The sequence below is a fragment of the Numenius arquata genome, chromosome 1, assembly GCF_964106895.1.
Source record: "Numenius arquata chromosome 1, bNumArq3.hap1.1, whole genome shotgun sequence".
Classification (NCBI taxonomy): domain Eukaryota; kingdom Metazoa; phylum Chordata; class Aves; order Charadriiformes; family Scolopacidae; genus Numenius; species Numenius arquata.
Window position 1 is genome coordinate 55,083,936 of NC_133576.1, and position 13,263 is coordinate 55,097,198.

A 13,263-nucleotide genomic window follows, 5' to 3' on the forward strand; every position below is an offset into this window, starting at 1 on the left:
TGACAGAAATGATTTATCTACTGCTGTATTTCAGGATATGCCAAATAGACCACACCATTATTCTGTTTGCTGTGGAGCAAATTGCATTTTGAGCGGCTGGCTTGACAGAATTATCAAGGAAAGGCAAGCATAAAATTTTACAAACAAATAAAAAGGTTTTAAGTTTTCTAAGTGAGGAGAGATTTTTGAAGTGAGCCTTAGTCATGCATGAATTTTTGAAAAATGCTAAGAGAGCTATTTCTAAATGAAAGCAAGTATAGTATTGACATACTTTTCCAGTCAAATATTATCAGTAAAGAACCGGCAGTACCCTGAAGGTGCTCTGCCAGGTAGCCGAATCTAGTAGACACAGGAGAGATTAAACCATGATTATAGCATTTAATATCAGTTTTATGGTTGGAGTTTTATCTCCATTTCCCTCTGTTTTAAAAGCAATTTTGCTCATCGAGGGTGTCCACAGACATTACTTAAGATAGAACAATTCTCAGTTTGCATTTGTTTGCGTCCCCTGTCATATGATGAAAATGGCATATTATTTTGAACTGAATTAATTTCAGTTTATGTTGTGAAAATGAATTAAATAAAATCCCAAATATTTGAACAGACATGAGATCCATGTTTTTAATTTACCATTCAAATGAATTAAGAGAAACTGTGTTTATTTTGTGCTGAAGTCTCAATCATTTTTCTAAAAAAAATAGCCAAGTGGCCTAAAATAGACAGTAAATCTCAATACCCAGAGAACTAAGACTTAAGTCCTTGTTCTTTTTTGAGTTGCAGAAATTTTCCCCTCTAAATTCAACACAAGCAAAATTTCACTTCAACCTGTAGGTTAAATTAATGGCAGTAGAGAGAATCTGCAAAATTCATTCCTTGTAATGGCTACCTTCTTTTTCAAGACTGGCAGAAGAAAAAATCAGTGACTGCTTTAAATCTTTCTCCAACAAGTCATTCCCTCCTAGGCCAGAAACAGAAGTATCTCCAGAGCAAGCATCACATGTCTTTGGGAGTATGTTAGGAAGCAGAGTTGGAGATACTGCATCTTTGCAGGTGCTTCACAACTCAGAGCAGAAATCTGGAACTCTGAAATTGTATTTGCATTTTGTTTCACATACTGTATTTACTACTCTTTAGAAAGAGGGAATTTGGTTTCTAAAAATCTTCAAACTTTTGTTTCAATAACAAGTAATTTTACATTAATTGAATATTGAGCATATGCAGCCACTCAGAAACAATGCTACTCTGCACTTATTTTCTCAGCTATTAAACTTATTTTTTTTAGATTAACACATCATTTATTATCATTGTGTTATTACTAGTTTCAAGAAGTGTCATATTTAAGGAATGGTTCCTTGAACTTTGCTAGATTTCCTTACCTGTTCATATCATCTAGATGTTCAGCAGCAAAATAAAAACTTTTGATCTTAGGATGGCAGGCTTTGAATGCACTGTAGAGGAAAAACATAATTATAAAAATGTAATGGCACAACTTTTTTTTTTTTTTTTAAATGTAGATAGTGCAGTCACCAAGGAATGAGATGAGTTCAGATTTCCTGAGTTGGATGCCTGCAAACAACATATAAACATATAACTTTTAGGATTGTGCCAGATTTCATAAAATAAAGTGCTCTTCAACTACCCCTTTCTAAATAATGCTTGATTCATATGTACATAAATACTGTTCAAAAATAACCTGAAGTGTACTATATTTGGATAAAGTTAACCAGTTAAGGATATAATTTTATGTATCAGGTGATTTTTCTGATATACTTATAGGTGTCAATTTTTTCTGAACAGAAAATGGACCGAACAATTTATTTGATACAATAGAAAAACTCTCAGTCCTGGTGATTTCTCACATCCCAATGACCTTCACATTACCTTTAGCTCTAATGACTGCGTTTCAAACAGAAAAATGTGATGCGCTGATTGACTTCTGAAAAGCTGTTATAAATCAACACTGTGTTCTTGAGGTCATTCTAAGCAATGGGCAATTACACCTCATCTTTTCTTTCCACCAAAGTAATCAACATGACTGGGCTGACAGAATTACTGCATTTCATACATAATATGAAATAAATTACTAGAAAGAATTTTTTAACTATGTTGGATAAAGATTTATGGTGAAGGACTTGGAGATCCAGAAAATGCATATGAAAGTAATTAATAATTTACAGTACAGAAGAATAATTTTTGAGAATAGCCTAAAGTTTCTCTTAAAATAAGAACAAAAGATGCAGAACAGTCCAAAAGAAAATAAGGAAAACTGCAACCATAATGCATGAAGAACATCATCACCATTTTTCTGAGACGCAATGGATTTTCTATATATATATAAAGACATATAATATAATAATTCTCACTCTCTCTAATCCACTACATCTCAGAAAAATGGCAATGATGTTCTTTATGTGTATCATGCTCGCAATTTTCCATATATATGTCTACATGTGTACATATATGTAAATATATGAGAATAGGTTTTAAGAAACCATGGATATGAAATTGATATCCAGGAAAGTTACTGTTAGTGAAGGTAATGTAAAAGTGAGACAAAAAGAATTCCTCTAACACAGCAGAGCATGACACAATGTTATGCAAGTGAAAGCAGATGTACAGTGACATCTGCTCTGTTTAGAAAGACATCATCAAGTTACTGAGACCCCAACTTGACTTCTTAAAATTGCCACAGCATCTGTCGTATGGATTTTTAGGTTTTTTTCTTTATCTGCCACCCAAGCAAGGAATTTTAATAGCCACATTTTATGTTCTACTATCCAGTAGATACCAAATCAAGTAAAAACTCCCAACAATTTAACCAGGGTGAAATTTTGAGGAATTAGTTGACTTTATGCTGCTTCCCCAACAAAAATGAAAAAAAAGAAGCACTTCAACAATGTAGCCCAGGGACAGAGGACAATAAGCCCAAGCTGATGGATCTTTTTTTTTTTTTTAAATGCAGTTTTCATTTTCTGCCCTTTGAGACCATCACAAAGTGTAGAGCTCATCCTGAAGCGATATGTAGACCAACTGATACAAGGTCAGTGTCTTCTTTAGAACTGTATTACAAATCATACCATGTTACTTTTGCAATTGCTTTTCTGTACAAATTTGATTGATTCCACAGTCTTGATAAACTTAAAAGAACAGTAAAAACCACTAGAAGGCAAGACAAAAAGTTTTCAACAATAATCACTCTAAAAATACCTCTGTGGGAGTATGCACCTGTCACATTGCTACATATGCTTGAATTTGCATCTTAATGAGAAATGGATTTGTGCAATGACACAAATCTGGACAGCAGCAGACACAGCTAGGTGAGAAGAAAAGTTATTTGACATCTTTAGGTCATACCTCAAAAATACAGCAAATCACTGTCATTCTCTTTTTTCACTCTGACTCAGGACTGATACGCTGTGTCAGCAAACTTTGAGATGATACTAACTAATTTGGAGTTACATTAAAGATTGATGCCTGGCCATGAACTTGGGGACTTTATTTGGATGGTCTCTTTTTATGCTTAAAGCTCTTTATTGAGCTTAAAGTTATCACACAAACACACACTCCAGCACCCCCAAAACAAACAAAACCCCACCCCAAAACAGAAAGGAAACAAAAGAATAAAGGAAAAGTAGGAAAATAAAGGGACAGAAGCAGCCAGCCAGCCTTCTTGCTCTTAATTCATTTTGCTTTCGTCAAGCACTGTAATTCATGGTAAAGTAAAAAAAAAAACCTTCCTCAGGAAAGATGGCATACAGAAGCCACACTGAATTTGCCTGTTCTGTATGAGCTTATTCTGTGATACAACCAAACGATCATTGTAACAAAGCCCATTATGTTATTGTTTTAAGGGAAAACCTTGTCCTTTGTTCCACTTTTTCTATGGTATCATTGCATTATTTTTGAGTATACTTACTATTTCTTACGGCATTCACTGGCTCTGTCAATTTTAAATTCAGGTAGACTGATGAATCCTTCCGCTTTTTCATCCTGCAAAGATAGTTCTAGATATTACTGTTGTTAAGGTGTCAGAAAAAAACCCCACCACACTGAGAACTTAAAGATATTTTCACTTGCCGCCTTCTTACATAAGGAATACTAAAGTACGCTGCTCTGCTCTGCTCTGGCAAACCTCCCACAGAAGTCGCCGGGACTTTTGCCAAAGTAGTAAGACAAATCCCTTGGTATAAAATACAATTTTAAATACCCAGTTTTCTCAAACAATTTCACAGCTGAACCAGCATTTGAAAATATACAAAATGACCAAATGTATTCAGGCAATTAGTTATTGTAATTAGTTAATTTGGGGGAAGATGGACTAATTAGTAAGGAGAAACGCAGTCTACTGTAAGAAATAGGGAAAAAAGCAATTTCAATGTGTGCTGCTTACCATCGTTATATGGTATCACAGCTAAGAGGCATGATATCTCTTCAGCTACTTTCATCTCTCTCCAACACTCAGGAGAGAAGACATCTGATCTTCCGCACCTCTCCTCTAAAGACTTGCACATAGTTTATTTTATCAGATATTCAATCTCCCTTGACTTCTCACAATTTGAAAGAATTCTTTATTTTAAGCCACTAATAAATCAATAACACAGATTCGCTTATTTAACTGCTCATAGCTTTACATGAGAAATTAATACCGGATCATAGAAGTAAAGCTGCAGAAAACACAAAAGTATGTTAAGAAATTCCACAGAATTGTATCTTTTTCTCAGAATCTCCATGGTTATTTATGCTACATATGCAGTCCATATGACTATATGCTTTCTTAAAAATAAAGAAATAAAAGACACAAATCAGCATATAAAACAGGAACTAGAGTTGTTCTGTGGAAGGTACAAGGTTGTAACAGGTTCTGCATTAGCAGGTATTTTAAAATCAAAAGGACACTGTTTAGAATAATCTTGCTATTTCTTTTTTGCATGGTTGCCTAAGGAAACAAAATTTTGGCAAAAGCACTATTTGCTTGTCTGTCCATCTGCCACTGAGGCTCCCCCTGCCAGCTTTTGAATCTATTTGTGAATGCAGACACTTTGATAAGGGAGCTGAGGTCTCAAAAATAACTGAGTCTCAGCAAGTGTCACGGAAACGTGGGACCAGGGGGAAGACAGAGGCGCTCAGACCACTGCCCTCTCCCCAGGAAAGTAAGGCACAAGACAATGGTTCAACATGCTCCTTGGCCACAGCCGGTGACCAGTCAACATACTTGTAGATATCAATTACCGCCCTGGTGAAAACCTCATAGTAGACCTTGAGCAGGGAGGATAGAGAGGAGGCAGTTAGGGGTACCAATCTGAAGCTGGGATCAAGGCACAAATGGGATGAGTCTGTGCAAAAACAGGCTTTGGTAACTCTGTTCATGGAACAACTTGCTTTCTGCCTACTCAGGGAAAAGTTGTGGATCACAATATTCTAAAAAGATTACATACAATTCCCTGCAGTGATTAAAAGAACAAGGCCAGGACTGAGTGCATCCACATGTTGGCAATGATTTCATCTCAAGATATTTACTAATAAGACTAGTTGGGTTGAAAACCAAGGTTTTCTAACTCACTGGCAAAAAGCTTTTTTTGCTAAGCCGGTATAAATAAACGTGTACTAATGCAGAACATGTTGCATGATCAAAGCTGGTACACAATTCAATTGGGCTGTGCCAGTGCTCTAAAGCTCAGCATATATGAGCACTGAAATCATATCAAAAGCTATAAAGAAGGAATGACAGGAGAACACAACTGAGAAAACAAAAGCATCTTCCTTAATTGCCAGAGGTTTTGGTGATTTCACTAGCACAGATAAATAAGGAACACCAGGCAGCACATCATTACGGTTTACACTCCCATGACTAAGCTTGAATGACAGGATTAAATAACTACTTTTTCCCTTTCAAGGGTTTGAGGACAGATTTATTCTAAACTGGTGAGAGCAGGACACAGGAAAGTGTGTTATTTCTCCTTGTAGTAAAAGGTAAATTTGAAGGACCAAATATCTCTGGACCTTAATGGTAATTTATTCAGGCAGTTAATATTAATTTCAGTATGACTATTTGGGTGAATAAAGTTATTCACATATATAAGCACTCAAAGAACTGGCTTCCCACTAAACCGTGACAACAGCACTACACAGGATATTTGTTGAGACAATGAGCACAGATGCTTACCTCTTCATTGATATACCAATATAGAGATGTATCCTTCAGGACAAACCAGTATTTTTTCCATTTCTGGGAGAAATAACTCTTGGCATCTTTCTTTTTCCAAAGCCAGCCTTCACAGTCCCCTCGACCAAGATCTTTACATGAGATCCGTCTTTTGCTTTTACCAGGAATAGGAGCTAAAAATGACAAGTTCATGTGAAAGTGTTTGACTTGTGCACTAAATCAACAAGACAGCTAGCCAGAAAGCACTAGATATATTTCCTTAAGAAAATTAATTAAAAATTTCAACCTCAATTTGCCATGAATAAATTATTACAAACATTCTATTTCTATCACAAAGCCTATGCAAGGCACCATAAGTTAAAAAACAAAACAACCCATGTTCAGCACCTCACAGAGCTCATATTCTATAGATAAGACAAAAAAAAAAAAAAAAGAAAAAAAAAGAGAAGATATTATAGAGAAAAGAAAGCTAAGATAAAGGTAAGATACTTAAAAATACGGAAAATGTTTATTTGTAATTTTCAACAAAGTAATATTTCACATGAGATTAAAGCACACAGCATATAAATTCACATACTTCCACACTTGACCGCCAAATACAACTACGTATGTACACACTTCATGGTATTCAAAAACCTCTCTTAGCAGGTCCTTTTGCAACTAAAGAGCTCCTAAAGCCTTTGTACTTCTAAATCAAAGGTGGACAATTTACTATGATATAAATTACCTGAGAAGCTTAGGTAATGAGCAAGAACTGCAGTAAGGCATTACTTGCACACAAAGGGAAAAACTAGCCCTGGCCCCAAAGAAGCTAGAGCCTAAGTATTCAAAAAAATGACAGCAGCAGATATATGCAGGTAGATGAGTATTTGGAAACCATGAGACATCAGTAACAGACTAACACATGCTCTCAACATGAGCAACTGAACTAAACATTGGATTGGAGCTAACAAGCTCTAGTTCCTCAGATACCGCAATACCATAAACACTAATGCTGGCAATTCCCTTCCTACCAGTACATGAAAACAAGTTTAATTTTTACCTTTGTTCTTCTTTTTACTTTTCTGCTGTAGAGAAGACTGCTGAAATGTCTACAAGAAAATCAAAATGGAATTAGTGAAAATACAGTGTTAATGTTCAACCACATCCTTATCATAAAAGAAGCATAACATTGTGAACTCTGAAGTCATCACCAGGCAAAACACCAGCGAACAGACTTCTAGGCCTAAGAAAAAAAGTAATTTTAGTTCATCTGTTTATAAGGTTGTAAAGCAAAAGCACACAGTGAAACATCTTAAAATAGACCACAAATTAGTTTGCCAAAACAACTGACGTTTCTCTCTAGAATGGTAACACTTCTCTCAAGCTGTTAATAAGGAAGGAATGTCTCCCTTTGGTTAGTATGATCGTGAAGCTACACAGCCTGTGCATTTCTAATACATTGTCTAATTAAGGTCTTCCTGACATAAATATGCAAATATGCAAATCAACACATGGCCTAATGCAGGTGTGAAGGCATTTATATGATGGTCTTTAGAACATCAGACAATTTGCTCAGAAATGGGAATGGGCTAATATTTTTAAAGACACCAATAAAATTCCACTAAATCACAACTAGGAAAAAGTCTCCCAAAAAATATTCTGAAATAGAAAACACTTTATTTTTTACTGAGTTTTGACTGGAAGCATTTCCCTCCAGTTGATCCACTCCATGAACCAACCCATTGCCTTGGAAATGAGACAGAATGGAAATTATTCCTTTACTTAAGATCCTAGATTATTAAAAACCACAATACACATTAACACATTTTATGGTCATTTTTGTTAAAAAAATTTTGACTCAGTTAATCACCATGACTCTAGTGAATTAAAAAAATAATTCTGTAATTAATCACTCCAAAATTTAAAGATGTGATTTTAGTTGTTTTGAATTTTAGTTTTCCATAAAGACAGACAAATATATGAGTACTGAAACTAAGAGAAGTCCACATTAGAGTGTCTGAGTATTAAAACCTCTTATTTCAGCTTACTATGAATCAATACAAAAATCAAAGCTTTTGTGCCACTTGATAAAAATAAATCTAAGCAAAAGCACTTACTGCCCTGTGAGCCCAAATCCTGTTCCTAGGAGATAAGACAAACCCTTACCCAGGATTACAAGGCCCCCTTTTCAATTCAAACAGCTGCTTTACTTTTCATTTTCTCCTGCCTGCTTCCCCTACGCCTGAGCTCACATGCAGGAGGCTGAGGTCCAGTTTTGAAGGGACGTCTCGCCTCACAGCTGAGACATTCTCAAGCAGCAAATACTAACATGTCCATGGGGATAAATTACCAGCAATACAATAATAATTATGTGTAATATAAAAAATTAACTAAATCAGTAGATGTGCTGATCCCTTGTAGATCGTATCTGAACAAAACTACTCAACTGTATTGCTACCTCAGAAGGTCAAACAGGCCTCCACTGGGAAGAAAAAAGGAACCAATTTTTTTCCATTCCCTGGCTCTTGTCCTTTTTCTTCTGCTAGTGGTACCAACTCCATCAGCACTAGCTCTCAGCAAGCCAAGACAGCAACAGCATCCTAAATTACGTTGTATGAAATATTTCGACCTGCATAGGCCTAAGAGGGATCTTTATGGCCCAGGAATAACAGAGTGACTGGGCAGAAGTGTGTAAATAAGTCTCTCTTGGATGTTCTGAAAATCTTACCTAATTCAAAGTGGTTGAAAAAATACACACATGCACAAACACAAAACTTTAGCACTTCTTAGTTCTCTACCCAGAGAGACTGCTGTTTGACTTTTCTGCACTAATATTTTCACAGTGCCAAAAACGAAAAGGAAAACCACCACTTGGTTTTCTTATAAGTGATTCTGAAGGCAGATGAGAACAATATGAAAGCCTTCTCTTTAAATGTTTCATCTGTAAATTTAACCTACAAATGTGAGTTCACACCTCTCAATTTCTGAGTCAGTTTTTGGGAAGAAAGGGTAATGAAGGGGTATCAGTTTTTAATAGGAAGACAGCACGTAATTTAGACGTCTAGCCATTTTTCCATACATTATGTCATATTGCAAAATAGAAAGGTTTTATTAAATTCAGTTATTATTATAAATTAGCTCATTAAATTAAATTATAATTAAGGACAAAAGCTACAGATGAGTGGAGCTCCTGGGAAGTCTTCAACTGACTTCAGTGATTTTAGTGGACACTAGATTATTTTACATAGACTTCAGGCTTCATGTTGGTTCATCCTTTGCAAAACCAGCACCAGGTTTTGGGTTATTTTTTTTTGTTTGTTTGTTTGTTTTTTTTCACCTAGAAGATGTATAAGCAATATGCATTAGTCAGTGTTATTCACTTTCAAATTCACATGATATGTAATCCAAAAAAAAACCAAGTAAGGATGAAATCTAAAAATGTTTCTTCTGTTGCTTTTTTTAGGAAATCATCGAATGCAATCTGCAGCTTCTTCCCACTTATTAGATAATGCTTAATGCCATTTTCTCAGTGCTGTTTAGAATCAGAGAATGATGAAGGAGATCACGTCCTCCCTCCTGCTCAGAGCAAGGCTTGCTTTGTAGCCAATGCTGGATCATGTTCTTCAAAGTCATCTCCAGCCAAGATCCAGCTATCTCCAAAGAGGGAGATTCCACAGCCTCTTAAGCGACCTGTCCTAATGTTGGCGACCTCAATGTTTCCCCTTTTACAGCTTATTTCTATGATGTAGCAAATATGGAAATAATATAAACGCTTCTTTTTAATGCCAAGAACCCTAAAACTATGGATTCACACCAAACCCAGAAATTCAGTTGTACTAAAGCAAGTTTGCTGCAAGATAGTCTTTAATCACCCACCCACGAGGCTGAATTTCAACATATGTTCACTGCATTTTGATTCTGATACATCTTGAGCTTTGGGCAACTGCTTTCACATACATCTTGTCCCAGTTTCCAAGAATTCATGTATCCTACTAATTCTGACAGCAAGCATGGAAAAAAATAGAAAACAGCATTCTATGTTAAAGGAAGTTGTTAGTAACTCAAATAAGAAATAAAATGGACACAAGAGTATCACTGAAAAGATTAAATAAATGAATACCTTAACCCAAATTGAAATTGTCACTCCTGAAGAAAATTTGAAACTGTTTCATCATATTCTGAATTATATGCTTTCCAGTTGCCCAAAATAAAATTAGCAAAACTTTCCATTATGCAAAAGCAAGGTGTCACTTGGCGTTTAACATACATCAAAACTCCCTTGAATACCCTGAGCTTCAGATTTTGAATGCGATAATTTTCTCCTGTAATATGTGATGTTTGAGCTTGTCGTATTTAATAATACACCTGAACTAAGCTCTCTGAAAAATACACCTCTATGTAGAATATTAAAGAAACATTTTAGAGGTATATATATGTGTGCCTTTGCTATCAGCAGCCTCCAAAGCATGTGTATTCCAATAGGAACAAAACATAATTTATTAAAGGGATTTTTGCTATGTTTCTGGTTTGTGTTTTTTTTTTTAATAAAAGTGCTAGCCTACCTCTAGCCCTACCTTTCTAATGGCTTAGCTGCACATCTCATCAGGCAATGGAGATTTCATTGTACATGGAAGAGCCATAACACTTCCTCTCTTCCTGCAACTGTTCATTACCAAACTTACTATGTGGGATATATTTACTTTAACACTCTTCCAAATGATTGACAGGGTTCTGAAAGCCCATCAGAAGACTGCACAGCTGTAAATAGCAATCTGCCTTGGGGTATGCCTTTCCGTGCTTTTGGGATTATAGCACAGTAATACAGCTACTTAGTAAAAAACTTCCAGATGGAGGCTCACACTAACAAAGGAGGCCACCAAACACCTATAACTGTATTTGTTCCTCTAGCAAGAAAAAAATTACATATAGATGATATAATCAACAATATCTGCATGCACATAACCACGCATTAGCATCTTCATATGCATGACACAAAATTTTCAAGAAATGAAACAATCAGGTTTTTCTCTCATCCTCAGAGTTATCCAAGCTTCTGTCTGCTTTCAGCTCTTGGGATAAAGCATTCATACTTGGTTAGTACCACGCCTTCTGTATATTTCTTCAGAAGGGAAGCAAGATTAAAAGTTAGTCATTAACATTCAGAAGCCTCAAAATGTTAGTATTTACTATGAACTATTTAGTAGTAATTTAATAGCTCTCTATTTGGAAAAACATATTTAAATAAAAGTGTTGAATCATTTAAGTTTCAATTAATTTATTTGTTTCATGCCAAATAGGAAACTTAATAAACTGGTATTCCAATATCAATATTAAATTGCTATGAAACAGCTATCAGGGAAGATGAATATTTGATAAAACTCATATTATGATGAAAGTTAGAAATTCTCTGTTCCAGTTGATACCTCAAATAAAAGTAGAAGACAAGTAGACTGGCTATCAAAACTATTGATTTGGGAGGACTGGTTATTTTGCCAAACTTCAAGAGTCTGAGGAAGAAGTCTAAAGATTTGGGGTCAAACTATACCTACATAAGAGCTTCTCTAAGATCTAATATAAATTCCATGTGAGACCAACAGAACATGACACCCATGTCCAAAAAATACATATATTCTAATAGTTACATGAACTCCTTCATGGTTACAGAATTTGTAGGTCTACCTAAAAAAAGACCATAACTGAAGCTTCTCTGAAGATCTGGATTGGTGATACCAACTAGTACTAAATTTGACAGCTCCTAAAATACTCTTTCAAGTGCTTACTTGTTTCTTCACTTTTTTCTTCAGAGATTTTCTACTTGCTCATTTTCAGAAAGCTGGAAGAGAGAACCAGGTTATGGAAATAATAACCTCAACTCTTTCACCGGAATTTGAGCTCAGTCTGATTGGGAAGGGAAATGGCAGGTATCTTTATAGTTTTTTTGAGAGCTCAAGTCAAATTCCATTTTTCTCAAGCTGCAAGTTTAGACACTAAGGAACTATTTACAGTCAGACAGGTCCCCTCTGTCACTGTAAGATAACTTTCCCTAGTTTCAGCAGAGTAGCTCATAATATTTCTGATTACTGGAACTTTTTGCTGCAGATGGAAAAGCCAATATCTGGAAAAAAATGAAAGCTGGTGCTGCCAATTATTTGACTGATCTCTCACTCAATACTTTGAGAACACTGGCAATTTTCTGTTTTCACAGTCTTGATTCACTACTTATAGATATTCCTCCGCATTTGGTGTATTGAGATCCAAAATTTTGGAGCTAAAAGAAGAGTGAAAAGGGGGAACAATTCAAACCTATTTATGTTATGTTGTCACACTATCCACCACTATTAACAACTCATGCTTAAGGGTACTCCCAACAGAGAATTTTGCCAAAATCTTTTTTGTTTACCATTTTGTTTAGTCTCCATTAAGAGCTAATGATAGATAGAAGTATTTTTATGCATATTTGTGGAAAATATAGTTTTCAAGGTATGATGCAAGAAGACCTCTGGCAGCTCAGAAAGTTTGAAACCTCCTGCCAATGAACAGCAGAATTTCGTTCACAACAGATAAATGTTTTGTATACAGCAGGAGCAGGTATTGACCTGTTACTAAGTTTAGCCCTCAAAATAAGCAAAAAGATTACTGTTTATAATCATCTAGGTCTTGAAGCTAGCTGAGTCCATACAGGGCATCTGCAAGGCAGTTTTGGGAACAAGAGCTGAAGTTGGGCCACACTTGATGCTCTGAAGGAACCAGTTACCAGGGCTAAGAGTCAGATGAAGCATCTATGGGTGAAATTACACTCAAAAGGAAACCTACTAAACAAGTGGGATAACGAAAGACTATGCTCTAAGTTATGATCCTATTTAGGAAGGCAAGGACTTCACTGCCTTGTTTGAATAGTTTTGTGTGTTGACTGGGGTTCAGAGACTGCTAAGAGAATGAATATCTGCAAAAAATCTCATGTTTGGTCTATTCAATTTGTCAGGTCATGAAGGCTGTTTTAGGAAATACTCCTGTTCCAGTAATCACAAACCCTAAGGGTATTCCAAATCCTACTTCTTACAATCCTTCTTCCTACATTTTGCTGAATAATTGTTCATTCATTATCTACTTCTGGATTT

The 13,263-nt window shown here is 35.6% G+C and overlaps 1 protein-coding gene across 4 annotated transcripts in view; it reads right to left on the minus strand.

Moving 5' to 3' along the window:
* The window catches only part of CNKSR2 (connector enhancer of kinase suppressor of Ras 2), a 222,132-nt gene that overhangs the window by 53,522 nt on the left and 155,347 nt on the right, over positions 1-13,263 (minus strand). For all 4 annotated transcript variants that reach the window (XM_074149949.1, XM_074152442.1, XM_074151617.1 and 1 more), the window contains 4 exons: positions 7,206-7,254; positions 6,164-6,336; positions 3,917-3,990; positions 1,377-1,448 (listed from right to left, as the gene is read on the minus strand). In XM_074149949.1, the coding sequence (XP_074006050.1) occupies positions 1,377-1,448; positions 3,917-3,990; positions 6,164-6,336; positions 7,206-7,254 (368 nt within the window). The remainder of the gene's footprint in view (positions 1-1,376; positions 1,449-3,916; positions 3,991-6,163; positions 6,337-7,205; positions 7,255-13,263) is intronic.